Source organism: Rhamphochromis longiceps, linkage group LG6 (genome assembly GCF_057381845.1).
Source record: "Rhamphochromis longiceps isolate RC_006_pf linkage group LG6, R_longiceps_female_GT1.1, whole genome shotgun sequence".
NCBI classification, from domain to species: Eukaryota; Metazoa; Chordata; class Actinopteri; order Cichliformes; family Cichlidae; genus Rhamphochromis; species Rhamphochromis longiceps.
In genome coordinates, this window is record NC_140562.1 from 17551979 (window position 1) to 17567235 (window position 15257).

The 15257-nt window shown below is 43.0% G+C and overlaps 1 protein-coding gene across 1 annotated transcript in view; it reads right to left on the reverse strand.

The window, feature by feature from the left end:
• Positions 1-605: 605 nt before the first annotated feature.
• The window catches only part of fhdc1 (FH2 domain containing 1), a 31844-nt gene continuing 17192 nt past the window's right edge, over positions 606-15257 (reverse strand). Inside the window, exons 4-12 of the mRNA XM_085409498.1 lie at positions 13639-13741; positions 13403-13488; positions 12496-12596; positions 10914-10984; positions 10010-10117; positions 4173-4243; positions 3363-3480; positions 3014-3178; positions 606-2813 (exon numbers count right to left, since the gene is read on the reverse strand). Coding sequence (XP_085265624.1) covers positions 660-2813; positions 3014-3178; positions 3363-3480; positions 4173-4243; positions 10010-10117; positions 10914-10984; positions 12496-12596; positions 13403-13488; positions 13639-13741 — 2977 coding nt within the window. The 3' untranslated portion in view covers positions 606-659. The remainder of the gene's footprint in view (positions 2814-3013; positions 3179-3362; positions 3481-4172; positions 4244-10009; positions 10118-10913; positions 10985-12495; positions 12597-13402; positions 13489-13638; positions 13742-15257) is intronic.

Consider the following 15257-nt stretch of genomic DNA (forward strand, 5'->3'; position numbering starts at 1 on the left):
ACAAGTCTACTTTTTCTGCTGGTGCAAGGCCACTGCGATCGTTCTGAGGTATCAAGCAAAAAGAATCACAAAGCAAACGGAGCGCTGTTAGTCTACGCGAAGAAGCAGCAAAGTGAAAAAGACACCGTGACAGCAGCGAGGTGAGGTACAACAAATCTCGTAACCCTGAATGAAACAGACGCTGAAAGTCGGTCTCAAATCTGTCAGAGCTAATTAGCAGCTTTATGTAGTCGTGTCTGACGTCAACAGCGTCACAGACACCAAAACATACTGAACGCAGACAGCTAAGCAGGCAAAGAGGCTGCAGTGTAAAAGCACCAATTCGCCATTTGTCAGTTTAGATTTCTTCCGACCCTTAGAAACAAAAACAAAAAACAAGAAGAGGAAATGAGGAACGTGTGCACTTCATTGCATCTTGCTCTTTGTGATTCGTAAACCTGATACAGAGCCAGCTACAGAGGGATTCTTACACAGTGAGAAAGCTTAACATGCTTTTGTTTGATATGCATGGATAACTCTAGACGAGCAGAGCGAACGTGAGTTCACGCCAAAGCAGGTAAAAAAAAAACAAAAAACAAGCAAACAAAAAAAAAAAAAAGTCCTCTCTTCCTGCTTCCTGTTATCCTGCAGTCAGGTTTTTTTTTGTTTTGTTTTGTTTTTTACTTCCAGCTCGGCTTCCTGCTTCTGCTGGATGTCATCAAGTCTCTGGGCTGCACAGACTTTTCAGAGAAGCTGCTAGATTTACGAACGTTCTCACGTGCTACAGGGGGAGGCGGGGTCTCGCTACGGTAGGTGCTGCAGCTTGTTGCCTTCACGCTTTGCACCCGCCGCAGGCTTGTTGCCTGTGGCCGCTCGTCACTGGTGTGACCTGCGTGTGATGCCCGGGTCGGCTTTTGTCGTTCCAGGAGGGAGGGGCTGCGAGACGGGGTGGAAGGGACCGACGGAGGGCCCAGCTCTTTCCTGGTCCTGGAAGACGAGGCCACAGTATTGCGGGCGAAGCTGGGGACTCCAGAAGTGTTTTTTGCACTGTGTGTGTGTGAACTGCTGTTCTCAGGAGATGTCTGAGCTTGAGCTTGAGCCTGAGCTTGAGCTTGAGCGAGGGCTCTCATAGTAGAGCGGCACATCTTCTCCTCAGGCGCCGGCTTGGGAATGTTCCTCACGGGTTTGGCGCTTGGCTTGTGGATTGAAGCTTTCCTAGGCATTGAATCACGTGCCCATCTAGAAACGCTGCCCGTGAGAGCACCTCCCTTCTGGGCTTTTGACTCATCAGGAGGCAAACTGGAGTGCCGAGGAGGTCTCGTTGTCTTCTCGCTCCTTCCTCTTGCCGGAGTGCTCTGGTCACGGGGAGGCCGCCGTGTCTCCCCGCTATCGTGAACTGCAGGTTTCTCTGCTCGCCTGCTGCTACCTGTCCTGGTCAGCTTGGTAATAGGGATGACTTTCCGCATACCCTGGTTATCGTTGTTGGCCAGCGTTCGCACACCATGGCCTGCACTGGTTTTGGTTGCTTTGCTGCCTTTGCTCTTTGTAGGCGCTGGCTTTCGGCTGCTTCGTTGTGCATCTTTCCCCGCAGTCTGTTTTCCTTCAGCGGTGTCGCAGCTCTCCGTGTCCCACTCTTCTGTGGTAGTAGATGGAGCCATAGATGCTGCATCCACAGATTTGGGGGCTGAGAGCTCATTAGTTGAAGCAGACTGGTCGTTGGGAGATGTGGATTGCGGGTCTTGCCGACTCTCCTGATCTTTGATGCAGTCAGCTGTTTGGAAATGAAGTCCTTCTTTTGTAGACGAGGATTCCACCTCAGAGCAATCCAAGGTGACAGAGATGTCCGTTTCTGTGCAGTCCATTATATAAAACATTGGCTTCTTGTTGGATACAGAGGTATCTAGTGGAAGAGGGGTATCACAGGTTGTGGATGAAACTGTGCTGTAGTCCTCTTCGTCTTTCTCTCTCTGAGGAGAGACCCCAGCCTGAGTTGGAGGAACTATTGTATCTTCCCATACTACCTTTAGATTTCCCCCCCTTTCCAAAAATGTATCATGTGAAAGGTTGTCCAGATTCTTGGGTGGTGACTGTCTCCCTATTTCCAGATCCGTCACCACAACGTCCCCCCGGTTGACAAAGTGCATGTGATTGCTGTTATTGTTTGGACTGATTAGGTCAAAAGCCTGAGGACCTCGGACTAAAGTATGCTTCTCCACACTAACACTCATGTGGCCAGTAATTGCTGGGTTGGGAATATGGGCAGGCTTCTGAAAGACACAAAAGGGCCGAGGCAGAGCGCTGCTCTCTGACACAGATGAGTAATTGTTGTTGTTGTTGTTGTCCCCGTTATCGTTTAGCTCAGAGGAAGAAAACTTGGCGTGTGAGACGATCGGCTCAGTTTCTGAATGCGGAGACGTTGCTTTTCTTTCACGGCCCAGTTCCCGGTTATTGTCCTGGCCTAACATCCAGGGGGCCATCCTCCGCTGGATAGGACGGCCTAACCGAGGTAGGCTGTTAAATTTTGAAAAGTCAGAGGTGTTCCCTGTGCTTCCGAACAGCTCCAAGTATCCCTGGAGTTCACGATCTGCTATGGAGGTCATGGTGTGTCGGTGTCGGCGTGCGCTGGCAGAACGTTCCAGCGGGCAGTGTGGACTCTGAGACCTCTGGAAAAACTCCAGGAGGCCCTCCTTGGTGAGCATTTCCACGTCGTTCTCGCTGCTGCTGCGACCAAATCCGCCGGTCTGATCCCCGCTCGACCACGCAAAACGCTTTTCCTCCAGTTCTTTGAGACGACGCTGTCTGGCTGCTTCCTTCAACTCCCGGTCCGTGTTGTCCTGATGGAAACAGAAATGTAAGGAAGGAGAATTCTGAGAATCAGGAACATGAATGATGGTGACATCCAACTCACTTATTTTTGAGTTTTTTTAACAGTGGATCACCATGAACAATTACCACGCATATAGAAGACAAGCAAGAAATGACAACATCATATGAGATTATAATAACCCAGAATTACTGCTTCACTCAAGCAGACCTTAACAGCTTTCTTGAATTTGATGCAGAAGTCCTGAAAGATCCGGAAGCCCTCGTCCAGCTTGAACGTGTCCTTGTCTTCACAAAAGAAATCGATGAGAGTACTTCCCTCTTTACGCAGATCCAGCCTGCGTCTCTTTAAGTCCTGAAGTGTCAGTGCTGCACTCTAAGACAAGAGACCGAGCACACATGCACACTTTTTATTCATAACGCATCATCCACTTTTACACAAGTCATTATCTATAGCACTTAAGTCAGCAGCTTCACAAATGTAGAGCGGGCTGGATCCAACTTTCTGTACATGTGTCTGTGTACACAATGTATTACATAACTAACTGCTGCTGCTTCACCTGCAGGAAGGGCTCCAGCTGCTGCAGCAGCTCCTGGTCTCCTTGAACTTTCTCTTCCAGGGATTTGATTCGGACATACAAGGAGGAAAACTCCTCCTCAATGTTTTCCACTGAAATTCTACATGAACACAGGAGAAAGATATTTAAAACACACTTGTACTTGTTATTACATAAAAACTGACGGACAGGAGTGTAAGCAGTCTTCCTTATATTACTTAAAAAAACAAACAAACATGTGACATTAATTTGATGAATGCACTTCCAAACTGTTGAAAATGTAGACCGCAGGGAGAAATGCTTTCAGGGTCTCTATCCTGAGGGCAGGAGGGAGGAGTAATTCTCTGCGGTGCAGTATCTGCACTGACAGCACACAGAGATGACCTTGTGAAGCTGACAGAGCCTGAGACTGTGCTGTGAATATAACTCCTGTTCTACACCTAAATTAGATGTCAGCCTGGTTAATGAGGCTGTGCTTGGCCGTATCAATAAAATACTACGGCAATCGTCGTCTTCAGCGCCTCATTATGTTTCCCATCAGAAAATTTGGCTGTTTAATAAATGTGATGGTGGTTAATTTGGAAATCATTTCATTTTACAGAGGCTTTACAGAAAACTGATGTCTGCTGTGCAACTGACTGATACAAACTGACACTTATGCTCTCACAGTCCTTAACTCACCCTGCTTCAGACTGCATGCACTTGGAGAATAAACAGCTTTTATACGAGTCCATTATCACCTCTGCATGACTGCAAAACTGATAATGGACTCCTACATTTCTCACTGGCAAGGATTTGATTCCCTTCGATTACCTGGCTGCACTCTGGACATCTTGAAGCTTCTCAGGAAACTTGAGCAACTTCTCGTCCTTTTTCTTCGCCTCCTGCATGGAGAGAGACATCGCACAGTCAACATCTAAATGTCTGATTTTGTACAAGATAAAGTGGCGTAGTTGTTGTGATGAAGGACCAATATCTGTATGGTGATGTAACTGCTTGGCGAGCCGTTCTTGGCTCTGTGCTGTTTCCTGTCACCATCTGCTGTCCACCTGCTCTCCTGCAGCTTCAGTGGTCAAACAGTTTTCTCATCACTGCTGTAAAACACTGATTTGAATTTCTTTATGACAGACTTTCCTACAGTGTTTGTACAGTAAATGCATCTTTGCTTATTGTGAGGTTAATCCAGCTTTTTTCAGTTCTGCTATCGTCTTGTTAATACAACCATAAACCTGTTAATATAACCATTCATCATTTTTAAGATAAATGCACAGAGTAGAGGTTTGACACAGGCAAGGCAAGTTTATTTGTATAGCACAATTCAACAACAAGGTGATTCAAAGTGCTTTACAGAGACATTAGAAACAAGAACAAATAAAAAGCATGATTTAAAATTGATTAAAACAAGCAAATAAACTAACTAACTAATTAACAAACAAACAAACAAACAAAACAGTATATAAAATCAAAACAGATAAAATCAGTAGTTAAATGTAAGTTTTGAAATTTAAGCTTAAAAGTGTGGATTTGGTGCTTTATTCAAATGCAGCTGAGAACAGGTGCGTCTTCAACCTGGATTTAAATAAACTGAGTGTTTCAGCTGATCTGAGGCTTTCTGGGAGTTTGTTCCAGATATAAGGAGCATAAAAGCTGAATGCAGCTTCTCCGTGTCTGGTTCTGACTCTGGGAACTGATAAAAGACCGGATCCAGATGACCTGAGGGATCTGGATGGTTCATACTGGGTCAGGAGGTCATTGATGTATTTTGGTCCTAAACCATTCAGAGCTTTATAGACCAGTATCAACTTTAAAGTCTATCCTCTGACGGACAGGCAGCCAGTGTAAAGACCTCAGAGCTGGACTGATGTGGTCCACTTTTTTGGTCTTAGTGAGGACTCGAGCAGCAGAGTTCTGAATGAGCTGTAGTTGTCTGACTGATTTTTTAGGTAGACCTGTAAAGATGCTGTTACAGTAATCAAGCCTACTAAAGATGAATGCATGGACTAGTTTTTCCAGGTCCTGTTGAGACATCAGATCTTTTATCCTTGATATATTCTTGAGGTGATAGTAAGCTGACTTTGTTATTGTCTTAATGTGTTTTTCTAAGTTTAGGTCTGCATCCATCACTACACCCAAATTTCTCGCCTGGTTTGTGGTTTTTAGATGTATAGATTGAAGTTCTCTGGTGACCTGTAATCGTTTTTCTTTGGCGCCAAAGACTATTACCTCAGTTTTGTTTTTGTTTAGCTGGAGAAAATTGTGGCACAACCAGTCATTGATTTCCTCAATGCATTTACCAAGAGCCTGTACAGGGCCTCGGTCTCCTGGTGACATTGTGATATATATTTGTGTGTCATCTGCATAGCTGTGATAGTTTATTTTGTTGTTCTTTATAATCTGTGCCAGTGGGAGCATGTAAATGTTAAACAGAGGGGGTCCCAAGATGGAACCTTGGGGAACTCCACATGTGATACTTGTCTGCTCAGATGTGAAGTTACCTATTGATACAAAGTATTTCCTGTTTTCTACGTATGTTTTGAACCAGTTTAGTACAGTTCCTGAAAGACCTGCCCAGTTCTCCAGTCGTTTGAGTAATATGTTGTGGTCAACTGTATCAAATGCTGCACTGAGATCCAGTAAAACTAAGACTGACATTTTTCCACTGTCTGTATTCAGACATATGTCATTAAACACTTTGGTCAGAGCGGTTTCAGTGCTGTGGTTCTGTCTAAAACCTGACTGGAAGGCATCGTAGCAATTATTCTGTTTTAAGAAGTAACTGAGCTGTTGAGAAACTGCTTTTTCAATGATCTTACTTAAAAACGGGAGATTTGAGATCGGCCTGTAGTTGTTCATTTGTGTCTTGTCAAGATTGTCCTTTTTCAGTATAGGTTTGATTACAGCAGTTTTTAGTGATTCTGGAAACACACCTGATAATAAAGAAAAGTTGACGATCTGTAACAGGTCTGACTCTAAAGTCTTTGAGACCTTTTTGAAAAAACTTGTTGGCAGGACATCTAAACAGCAGGAGGAGGAGTTCAGTTTACCTAAGATGTCCTCCAGGGGCCTGTTCTTCGTACCTCGCTAAGTAAGTTAGCTGGATTAGATTGTTGACGATTTTGCGTGATCCTGGATCGTTCGGTTCCCCGAAGCTCATCCGGGACTTGCTGTCATAGCAACAGAGCCGTAAGCGTAAACCTACTTGTTCCCATGTTCTTGTGGGTCCTGTTGTGGCTCTAATGTGAAAGGGGATATAATATAACATATTATAATATAATATAATGCCATATGATATTGGACAATATAGTGTCATATGATAGATCTACCCTACCGCCTACTGGTGTTGGCCAGAGGGGCCGATGGCGCGATATGGCAGCCTGGCTACAACCGTAGCTGCCTCCACCAGTGTGTGAATGTGGGAGTGAATGAATAGTGGTATCGTAAAGCGCTTTGGGTGCCTTGGAAAGCGCTATATGAACCCAATCCATTATTATTAGTATTATTATTAAATTACCTACGAGTTTGATTTGTCAGCAACTTTCTGCCAGCCCTCTCTCCTTGCTTCTGCAGCCTTTGCAGTTTTCTCTTGCGTTTTAATTAAACTCTGAAACTCCTGAAATCCCTCACTCATGAGTTCTTGCTCTGCTGCCGGAAAATACCGAGCACGCCCCTTCGACATTTTCGCCGACCAATCAGCGGGTTGCCGATCAATGTTTCTACTATCGATGCGTAGCCCCTTTTACGACACCCAGTGATGTCACATTACTGCGTCCAGCTGTACTAATCGTCAACAGCAGGCGTGTTCGGGGAACCGGATTAGCGAGCTCACGGTTAGCGCGATGGTTTGGTCTTGGATGTGTCATTTGATCTTGGATGTAGTAAGCGACGTACGAAGAACAGGCCCCAGGTCTTTGCTGTTAATAGGTTGAAACTGTTTCATGGTGTTTAAACAGTTTTTTGGTGGACACAGTACATATCCTGGATCTGCTGTTGATGTACCAATTGCTTGTCTAATTTTTTGGATTTTTTCAGTGAAGAATTTGGCAAAGTCATTGCAGGCCATGGTCGAATGAAGTTCAGCTGCCACTGACACAGGAGGGTTTGTTAGCCTGTCAACTGTAGAAAATAAGACCCGAGCATTATGGCTGTTTTTAGTGATGATGTCAGAGAAGTAGGACCTCCTTGCATTCCTCAGTTGTAAATTATAATTGTGAAGTTTCTCTTTATAAATGTCACAATGAACCTGGAGGTTTGTTTTTCTCCATCTGCGCTCAGCTTTCCTACACTCTCTTTTTTCATTTTTCACCAGTGTGGAGTTTCTCCATGGAGACTTTTTCCTTCCAGAGATAACCTTCACCTTAATGGGAGCAATAGTGTCCATTACATTTAACATTTTAGCATTGAAGCTATTGACGAGCTCATTGACTGACCCTCTGGACAGGTCAGGTGTTAATGGGAAGACCTGGTTAAAGATCTCACTACTGTCTTCAGTTATACACCGTTTTGTGATCACTGTTGTTGATATATTTGTGTGGGCTGAGATTTTACTTTCAAAGAAAACACAGTAATGATCAGACAGGCCCACATCAGACACAGTAACCTTTGAAATGCTCAGGCCCTTGGAGATCAGTAGGTCAAGAGTGTGTCCTCTATTATGTGTGGCCTCTGTTACATGCTGAGTCAGCCCAAAGTTGCCCAGAGTGTTACTCAGGTCTTTAGTCCCTTTGTCCTGAGGGTTGTCCACATGGATGTTAAAATCCCCAACAATAATTACACAGTCGAAATCAACACAGATCACAGACAGCAGTTCACTGAGGTCATTAAAAAAGTCTGTGCAGTATTTGGGAGGCCTGTAAACATTAAGAAACACAACTTTGGATGGGGCCTTCAGCTGTAAAGCCACATATTCAAAAGACTGAAAACTTCCAGGAGATAGCTGCTTACATTGAAATGATTCATTAAATAAGACAGCAACCCCTCCTCCTCTCCTGCTCACCCTGGCCTCACTGATAAAACTGTAGTTAGGAGGGGTCGTCTCGATGAGAACAGCTCCACTGTTACTTTGGTCCAACCAAGTTTCAGTTAAAAACATAAAATCAAGGCTGTGCTCAGTGATTAAATCATTAATTAAAAATGTTTTCCCAGCTAAAGATCTAATGTTTAATAAAGCCAACTTAAGTGTTTTAGAGGTATTACTTGTCCCCTCGTGTTTGGGAGCAGTCTGTGGCACACAAGGTATGTTTACTATGTTTAAAGATCTTTTAGAGTGCATTTCTCTATGTTTTGACCAGGCCACATGTCTCCTGTCACCTAAAAGTACAGAAATTTTAAAACCTTCTAGTAAACAGGGTCCCAGCTTCTCCTGGGAAAAGTCACCACTGCCATAATCCTCACAGCCCGGACCCTTCACACATCACGCATCAGACTGCGGAGACAAAGCATGAAGGTGGTAAGGAGGAACTAAGGGGGGCGAGGCTGGGCAATGTGACTTCGATTGCTCTGTTGAGGGTGGGGCTCGATGGCGAACCTTTGGCCGCTCTGGTGGGGGGTTTATGGGGGACAAAAAGGGATTGGGACGGGGGGTAGATCTGAGCCCAGCATTGACCCGCTCCATCATCTCCTCAGTGAATTTCAGGTGTGGGGAGGAGGGAGAAAGGGAGGGGGAGGAGGGTGATGGCCTGTCAGGGGTTTGGGGGACTGGGGAAGGTCGAGGTCCCTTGTCCTGGTCGTTGGTGTTGTTGAGAGAGTTGGAGGCAAATAGGGACCCCTCTTCTTGCCTTAGATGTCTCTCCTTTCTGAGGCTCTTCCCGGGTGGGGGCAAATGGAGCTCCTCCTCAAGGTTTCTGCTGGGCTTTGTCTGTTCTTGGAGTACTGTTTGTTCCTCTTTATGAGATAACTCCTCGTTTATCTCAGCCTCAGTGCCTCAGTGCAAACAAACAATTAATTCAACACCTGAAACCTGGTAATCGGCCACCAGTTGGAGATGATTTGAGCTTTGTGACATGCTGGAAGCAGAAGATGGTACACTGTGCTCATAAAAGTAGGATAAGGTCAGCATCAATACTCAGGTAAGCTGTGGTGTTTAACTGTTGCTCAGTTAGCATTATGGAGCCCGAAGTGTGCCAGGAAAATATCCCTCACAACATTACACCAACAGCCAGAAGCACAGGACAGATACATGCCTTCATGTCGTTTTAGCTGACAGGAGTGGTGCCCAGTGATGCTCTTCTGCTGGTGTAGCCCATCAGCTCCAATGTTCAATGTGCTGTGTGTTCAGAGATGCTCTCCTGCACATCTTGGTTATCTGCCTTTCTATCATCTTAAAGCAGTCTGGCCGTTCTTCTCTGGCCTCTAGCATCCACAAGGCATTTTCACCCTGCTGCTGGTCATCTCCTCTTTTTGCACACCCTTCTCTGTGAACCCGCACTCAACACGTGACCGTGTCTATATGCCTAAATGCAATGAATTGCTGCCACGTCATTTGCTGACCTGTGCGAACGGTCGAACAGCTGTACCTACTAAAGTGGCCAGTGAGTGTAAGCGGTAATGTAATTCCATGCTCAAGTGGTTCTGAAACCAGGACTGAATCCACATTACAAACATCTGCAGTGTCTACAGGTGTTTTGTGTGTACTCTACTACAGCGTCACTGACCATGGCCACAAAATGCAGCAGGTTCATCCCCGGCTTGTTGGCTTTGGTGTCAGCCAGTGAAAGGAGGGATGACAGCTTGAATCCCACAGCGTTCCCTGCATAGCCACCCTGAGAACAGAAGGATATTTTACACAGAGAAATGAACAATATCATAGAATCACAGCTGGAAATAACGTGAAACAATAAGACTCTGCCCGAGTGATACAGTGGTCCCTCGTTTAACGCAGGTGTGACGTTCCAAAAATAACCCGCGATAGGTAAAATCTGCGAAGTAGCCAACTTTATTTTTTTTAATTATTATAGATATTTTAAGGCTGTAAAACCCCTCACTACACACTTTAGACACTTTTCTCAGACAAACATGAACATTAACACTTTTCTCTCTTGTTTAAACAAGTTCAAACCTTCGTAGAAAAACAGGTCCAGTATAGAATGAATTGTTTGTTGGGGAGAAAACGTACAAACATACAGTGCAGCACTTCAGAGTCACACTGCTAGTGATCGAAGATTTATGTAAATTTGACAAGCTGAACGCATTCTGTATTGTACAGGAGGCATGGCACGAGATTGCCTGACAATGGTCTACAGCCAATCAGGATGCAGAACACAATGCGCTGTGAGAAAAAAAAAAAAAGCATGCAAAATTGCACCAAAAAAATTCTGCGAAACAGCGAGACTGCGAAAGGTGAACCGCGTTATAGCGAGAGACCACAGTACAGCTTTCTTCTCTGAGCAGTGATTTTGTTTTGGTTTCCAACAAATACTGACAAAAGGTTTTATTATTTATTTATCTGGAAAAATACAAAAAATAAAAAATAAATCAGGACTGAATCGAAACATCTTGCGTGTTCAGAGGCAGCAGAGATGTGTTCGCGTATGCGAACGTAACCTGAGAAGCTCTTACCGCGTTCATAATGTTTCCTGCCTGCAGCACCAGATGCAGGATAGCATGAAGCTCCTCACAGCTCATCAGCTCTTTAAGGAGATATCAATATAAACTCAATTAGAGACTCCAGAGAAGATGTATGACAAACCATCTTGTTTTCATTTATCACTACCATACAGGAAATCTATCAGCAGTAATGTGTCCTTGTGTGATTCAGTCATAAACCTAAAATTACCACTTTAAAGTAAAAGGGTAAATGTTAGCACATTGAAAAGTTTTAATTAAATTTTGTCATAAAAGTTCCAGGTAATTATTCCACACAGTGTTTAAGTGATTGCCCTGCAATGCAGTGAAAAGGTCACAGTACTGTAGAGGAGGGTCTTAAGAAAAAATCCAATACAGCACAAAGACGCAAGACAGTGTGACTCAGCTAAAATGGCAACCTGGTTCAACCAATGGCTGAAAATATAATTAAAAAGGTTTCCAGATCAGTTTATCAATATGGTGATTTTACAGTAAATCACAAATTCAACAGTACATGTCAGCTTTAGCTCCAGAAGAAAAAAAAGAAAAGATATAATATTAGTGTGCACATTCATGAGATAAACTGTAATAACCGTTTGGATCACAGTGATCTCCTATTAAGTGCTACCATCAGGTCACAAGATCCAGCACGTTGTTATATAACCCATACAAAACAAATACTGTTTCCATCAGCTGAGCTTTGTCTCAGTGATAATAAGTAAAAAAAACATGATAAATACTACATAATGTGGTCAGTGCGAGACTTGCAGCAACCTCCACCACTGAAATTTTAAGTGTCAAAACTGCAGTTCCTCAAGTGGCCACTTGAGGCTGGAAACATCCCCAAAGAGTCCTACGGTATGTTAAAATATCCACGTTCAAAGCTGAAATAAACATGTTCATGGTACAAGAACTTCTCCCTCTTTATGACATCTGTAGAGAGGGTGTTTTTTTTGTTTTTTTAAACATGAACAAAATTCCTCCAGAAAAGTTGGGACACTGATGAATTGCAAATTACAAAAAACCTCATATGTTATTCACAATAAAACATTGCGTGTATAAACGCAGCCACAGCTTGTTTAACTTTGACTGAAAGGTCTGAGAAAGCACAGCGGCATTTCTTCATCGTGTTCACATGTGAGGTTGGAACTCACCTCTAACTGTATGGAAGGATGCTGCTAGTGAAGGTTAGCATGCCTTTTAACATTACAGTAAATGATAGATTATAGCACGATGCTACCCAAGCTAGCAATACATTTAACAGAGTACAGCTGGCTTACAAAAATAAATAAAAAACAAGCGAAATGACCAAACTAGCCAAACTCAGGTCTTTCAAATGGTAGTCCATGGCCTAACAGGTCACACTGTGGTGACTATATAAAGTTATTTTTTATTTATTCATTTTTTATAATAATCCAACACTGTGAGTAACTAATATGTATAGAGCTGCTCGACTCTTAAGTTACATTTCAATGAAACTGCTTTTTTTTTGGTCATGAGTGTCCTCACGTCAAAATGAGATCGTCCTGCTTTCTGTGTGTGTGCAAATGTGTTAGAGCAAGTGTGTTATTATTACGTTTAGTCACAACACGGACGACATCAATCTCATGGCCCATCGCAGCACAACAAGGGAGGAACTCTTCCTGGAGGACCATGGCCTCAATCCGAACCTCGAACCTGTCAGAGACGGAGTTCAGAGTTTAAATCTGAGAAAAGATTCGACTCTCTTGCTCAACACTGAGATCCTTAAGAAAAGACAAATTGTTATTATAATGCAGCAGGCTGAGAGAAATGCCTCCTGCTTCCCCCTGGAGAGTACCTTAACACTCCATCTTGCTGCTGAGTGGCAGTAAAACTTGACGACTTTTAGCACCTTAACATCCTCATAATATTTTCTAATCATCATTTCAATTATAGCACGAACCAAAAACGACTTCTGACTAATTTCACTGGACAAATGCTCCATTTCAGCCCAATCAGTCTGCATTAGTTCTCCATAATAATCCCTGCAGGGACTGCATCCTCTGAATGACACTAATACCATTTTAATGCGCTATCACACAGTGCTGCTGGACAAAAAGGAAATTCAAAGGAAGTTACTCAGTCCCCGTTCAGAAAAGATGGAAACATGCTTTCAGTTGAATGAACTGAAAATATTATGTAATAAGACCCTTTATACGTGTGGATGGGCTGTTTTATCATCCAAAGGAAGGAGATAAAATGAAATCAAGCATTATATCCTTTTTTACAAAGCTGACAAATGTGCACATTCCCCAGTCGTATTAATATTATTGAAAATGAACACTTGATAGATTAAATACAAGTCAGAGAGCAGCCGTAAACTCTTTGGAGAGTCGGCACAAAATCATGAAACTCTGCACTCAGTTTTGAGTCTTTATCTTCCACTGACTGTCAAACTGCTGACTTGACATTCCTTTTTAATGGAAACTGGATTATATACATGCCCACTGAAACCAACTCACCGTGGCACCTGGATCAAGAGGTACATAAAGGAATCGACCAGTGTCAGCTTGTCTGGATCTCCTTTGAATGCCTGCAGCTTCTTAATCTGCAGAGAAAATAAAGAGGAACAGGAAGCTCAGCAGGGCGCTTTCAATCCACGTAAACTGCCTTTTATCATTAGCTGTGCTCTGTGATTCAAAAGCTTAATGCTATTCATGCTTGGCTAAAAATCACAGGCAAGTACACAAACACGGACCTCCTCTGCGTCGGGCAGGAGCTTCAGCAGGTCTTTGAGCAGCTCCGCTCCATAAATCTTTCCTTCTCCTTTTCGTATGTCTTCGACAATGGAGCGGTTGGACCTGAAAGACAGTTTGTTTCTGTAAAGTTCAGAGATAAATTGCACAGGTGCTTCCTTTAATGCCTGCCCTCCTCTGTTTACAAAGGCACAAAACACAGCTTTTGCAGAGAGCATTAGGCGTCTCTGCCTGGCTTTCTTATTAGCAATATAAATAAAAGAGAAAGCTGTTTTCACAAACCCTTTAGGGCACAACTGGTCTACTTTCATGTTTGAGGCTTTAAAATGACTAAAAAGACAATATTAGGTAAGCTGACACTTAGATGTGATTCAAACACTTTAACAAACGCCAGCCTTCAAAAGGTATGCAATACATGTTTATTTAACTCGTGATATGGTAATTTATTTTATTAGGTTAAATTACCAGGTTTTATTTTCTGAATTTCTTGCAATGTTAGGATGAGAACGCGGAAAAAGGAATTATTTGCTCCACGTGATTATTCAGGTTGAGCGGTTTGACGACAAGTTTGAGCGACGAGGCCGACATGGTTTGGACATGTGCAGACGATGGAAAGGGGATATACTGGACAAAGGGTGTTGAAGATGGAGCTGCCAGGTAGGAGGAACAGACGAAGAACACAGAGGAGACTGATGGATGCTGGTGTGATAGGGGAGGATGTTAGGGGTGGGGTGAGATGCTGTGGAGACCCCGAATCAGGCGGGGAGACAAAGATAGGATTTTTTTTTTTTAAGTAACGAACCCGGCAAAAGTTCAAAGCCTCGTTGAAGCCTATAAAGAACTTTTCAGTGCAATATAAAAAAAATGAGACATTTATTTATCTATTTGTTTTTCACAAAGATAATATTAGACTGTTTGTGGAAATTCCCACAAACCCTTTAATAGCCATGAGAGGAAAAACAGCTGGTTCATTGTTCCAACACCAGGAAGGGTACACATTTTCCCTCCCGATCAACGATGGGAATTTCATTTCCAGTTCTGTGGTGTAGACCTGTGCAGGTAGGCTGATGACTGAGTGTGAATATACTGAAGTTGGAACACCCCCCCCCCCCCTTTATTTTTTTTAAACAAGGGGGGAACCACTTGGTGGTATTTTCAACAAAAAGACAATTTCTAATCAATCACAGTCAGAATACTTTATTAATCCCTAAGGAAATTATGTGGTTACAGTTGCTCCATGATAACAAGGACAGTAAAAGACTGAACTATTTTAAATACTACAACATATTGCAAACATAAGAAATCACTCTAATATATGCAATATACTAATATACATCTATGTTTTTGGGGCTGTCACATTCTCCAGCACAGCAAGAAATCAAATTTGCTTAAACTCTTGTTTATGCCTCAGGCTACCGTCTACTGATATCAGTGACAGGATCCAAATATTTCTAATGTAACAGGTGTATTAAAAAAAAAGAAAGAAGAAGAAAAAAAAAAAAAGCTCTTAGCTGACTGGGGTGGAAATCATTAAATGCTACAACAAGCTGTAAAAGTAATTCACTTTATGTTTGAGGTTTCGAGTTTTCAGCCGTTTTATAGTAAAGTGCTGCGTAAAGTG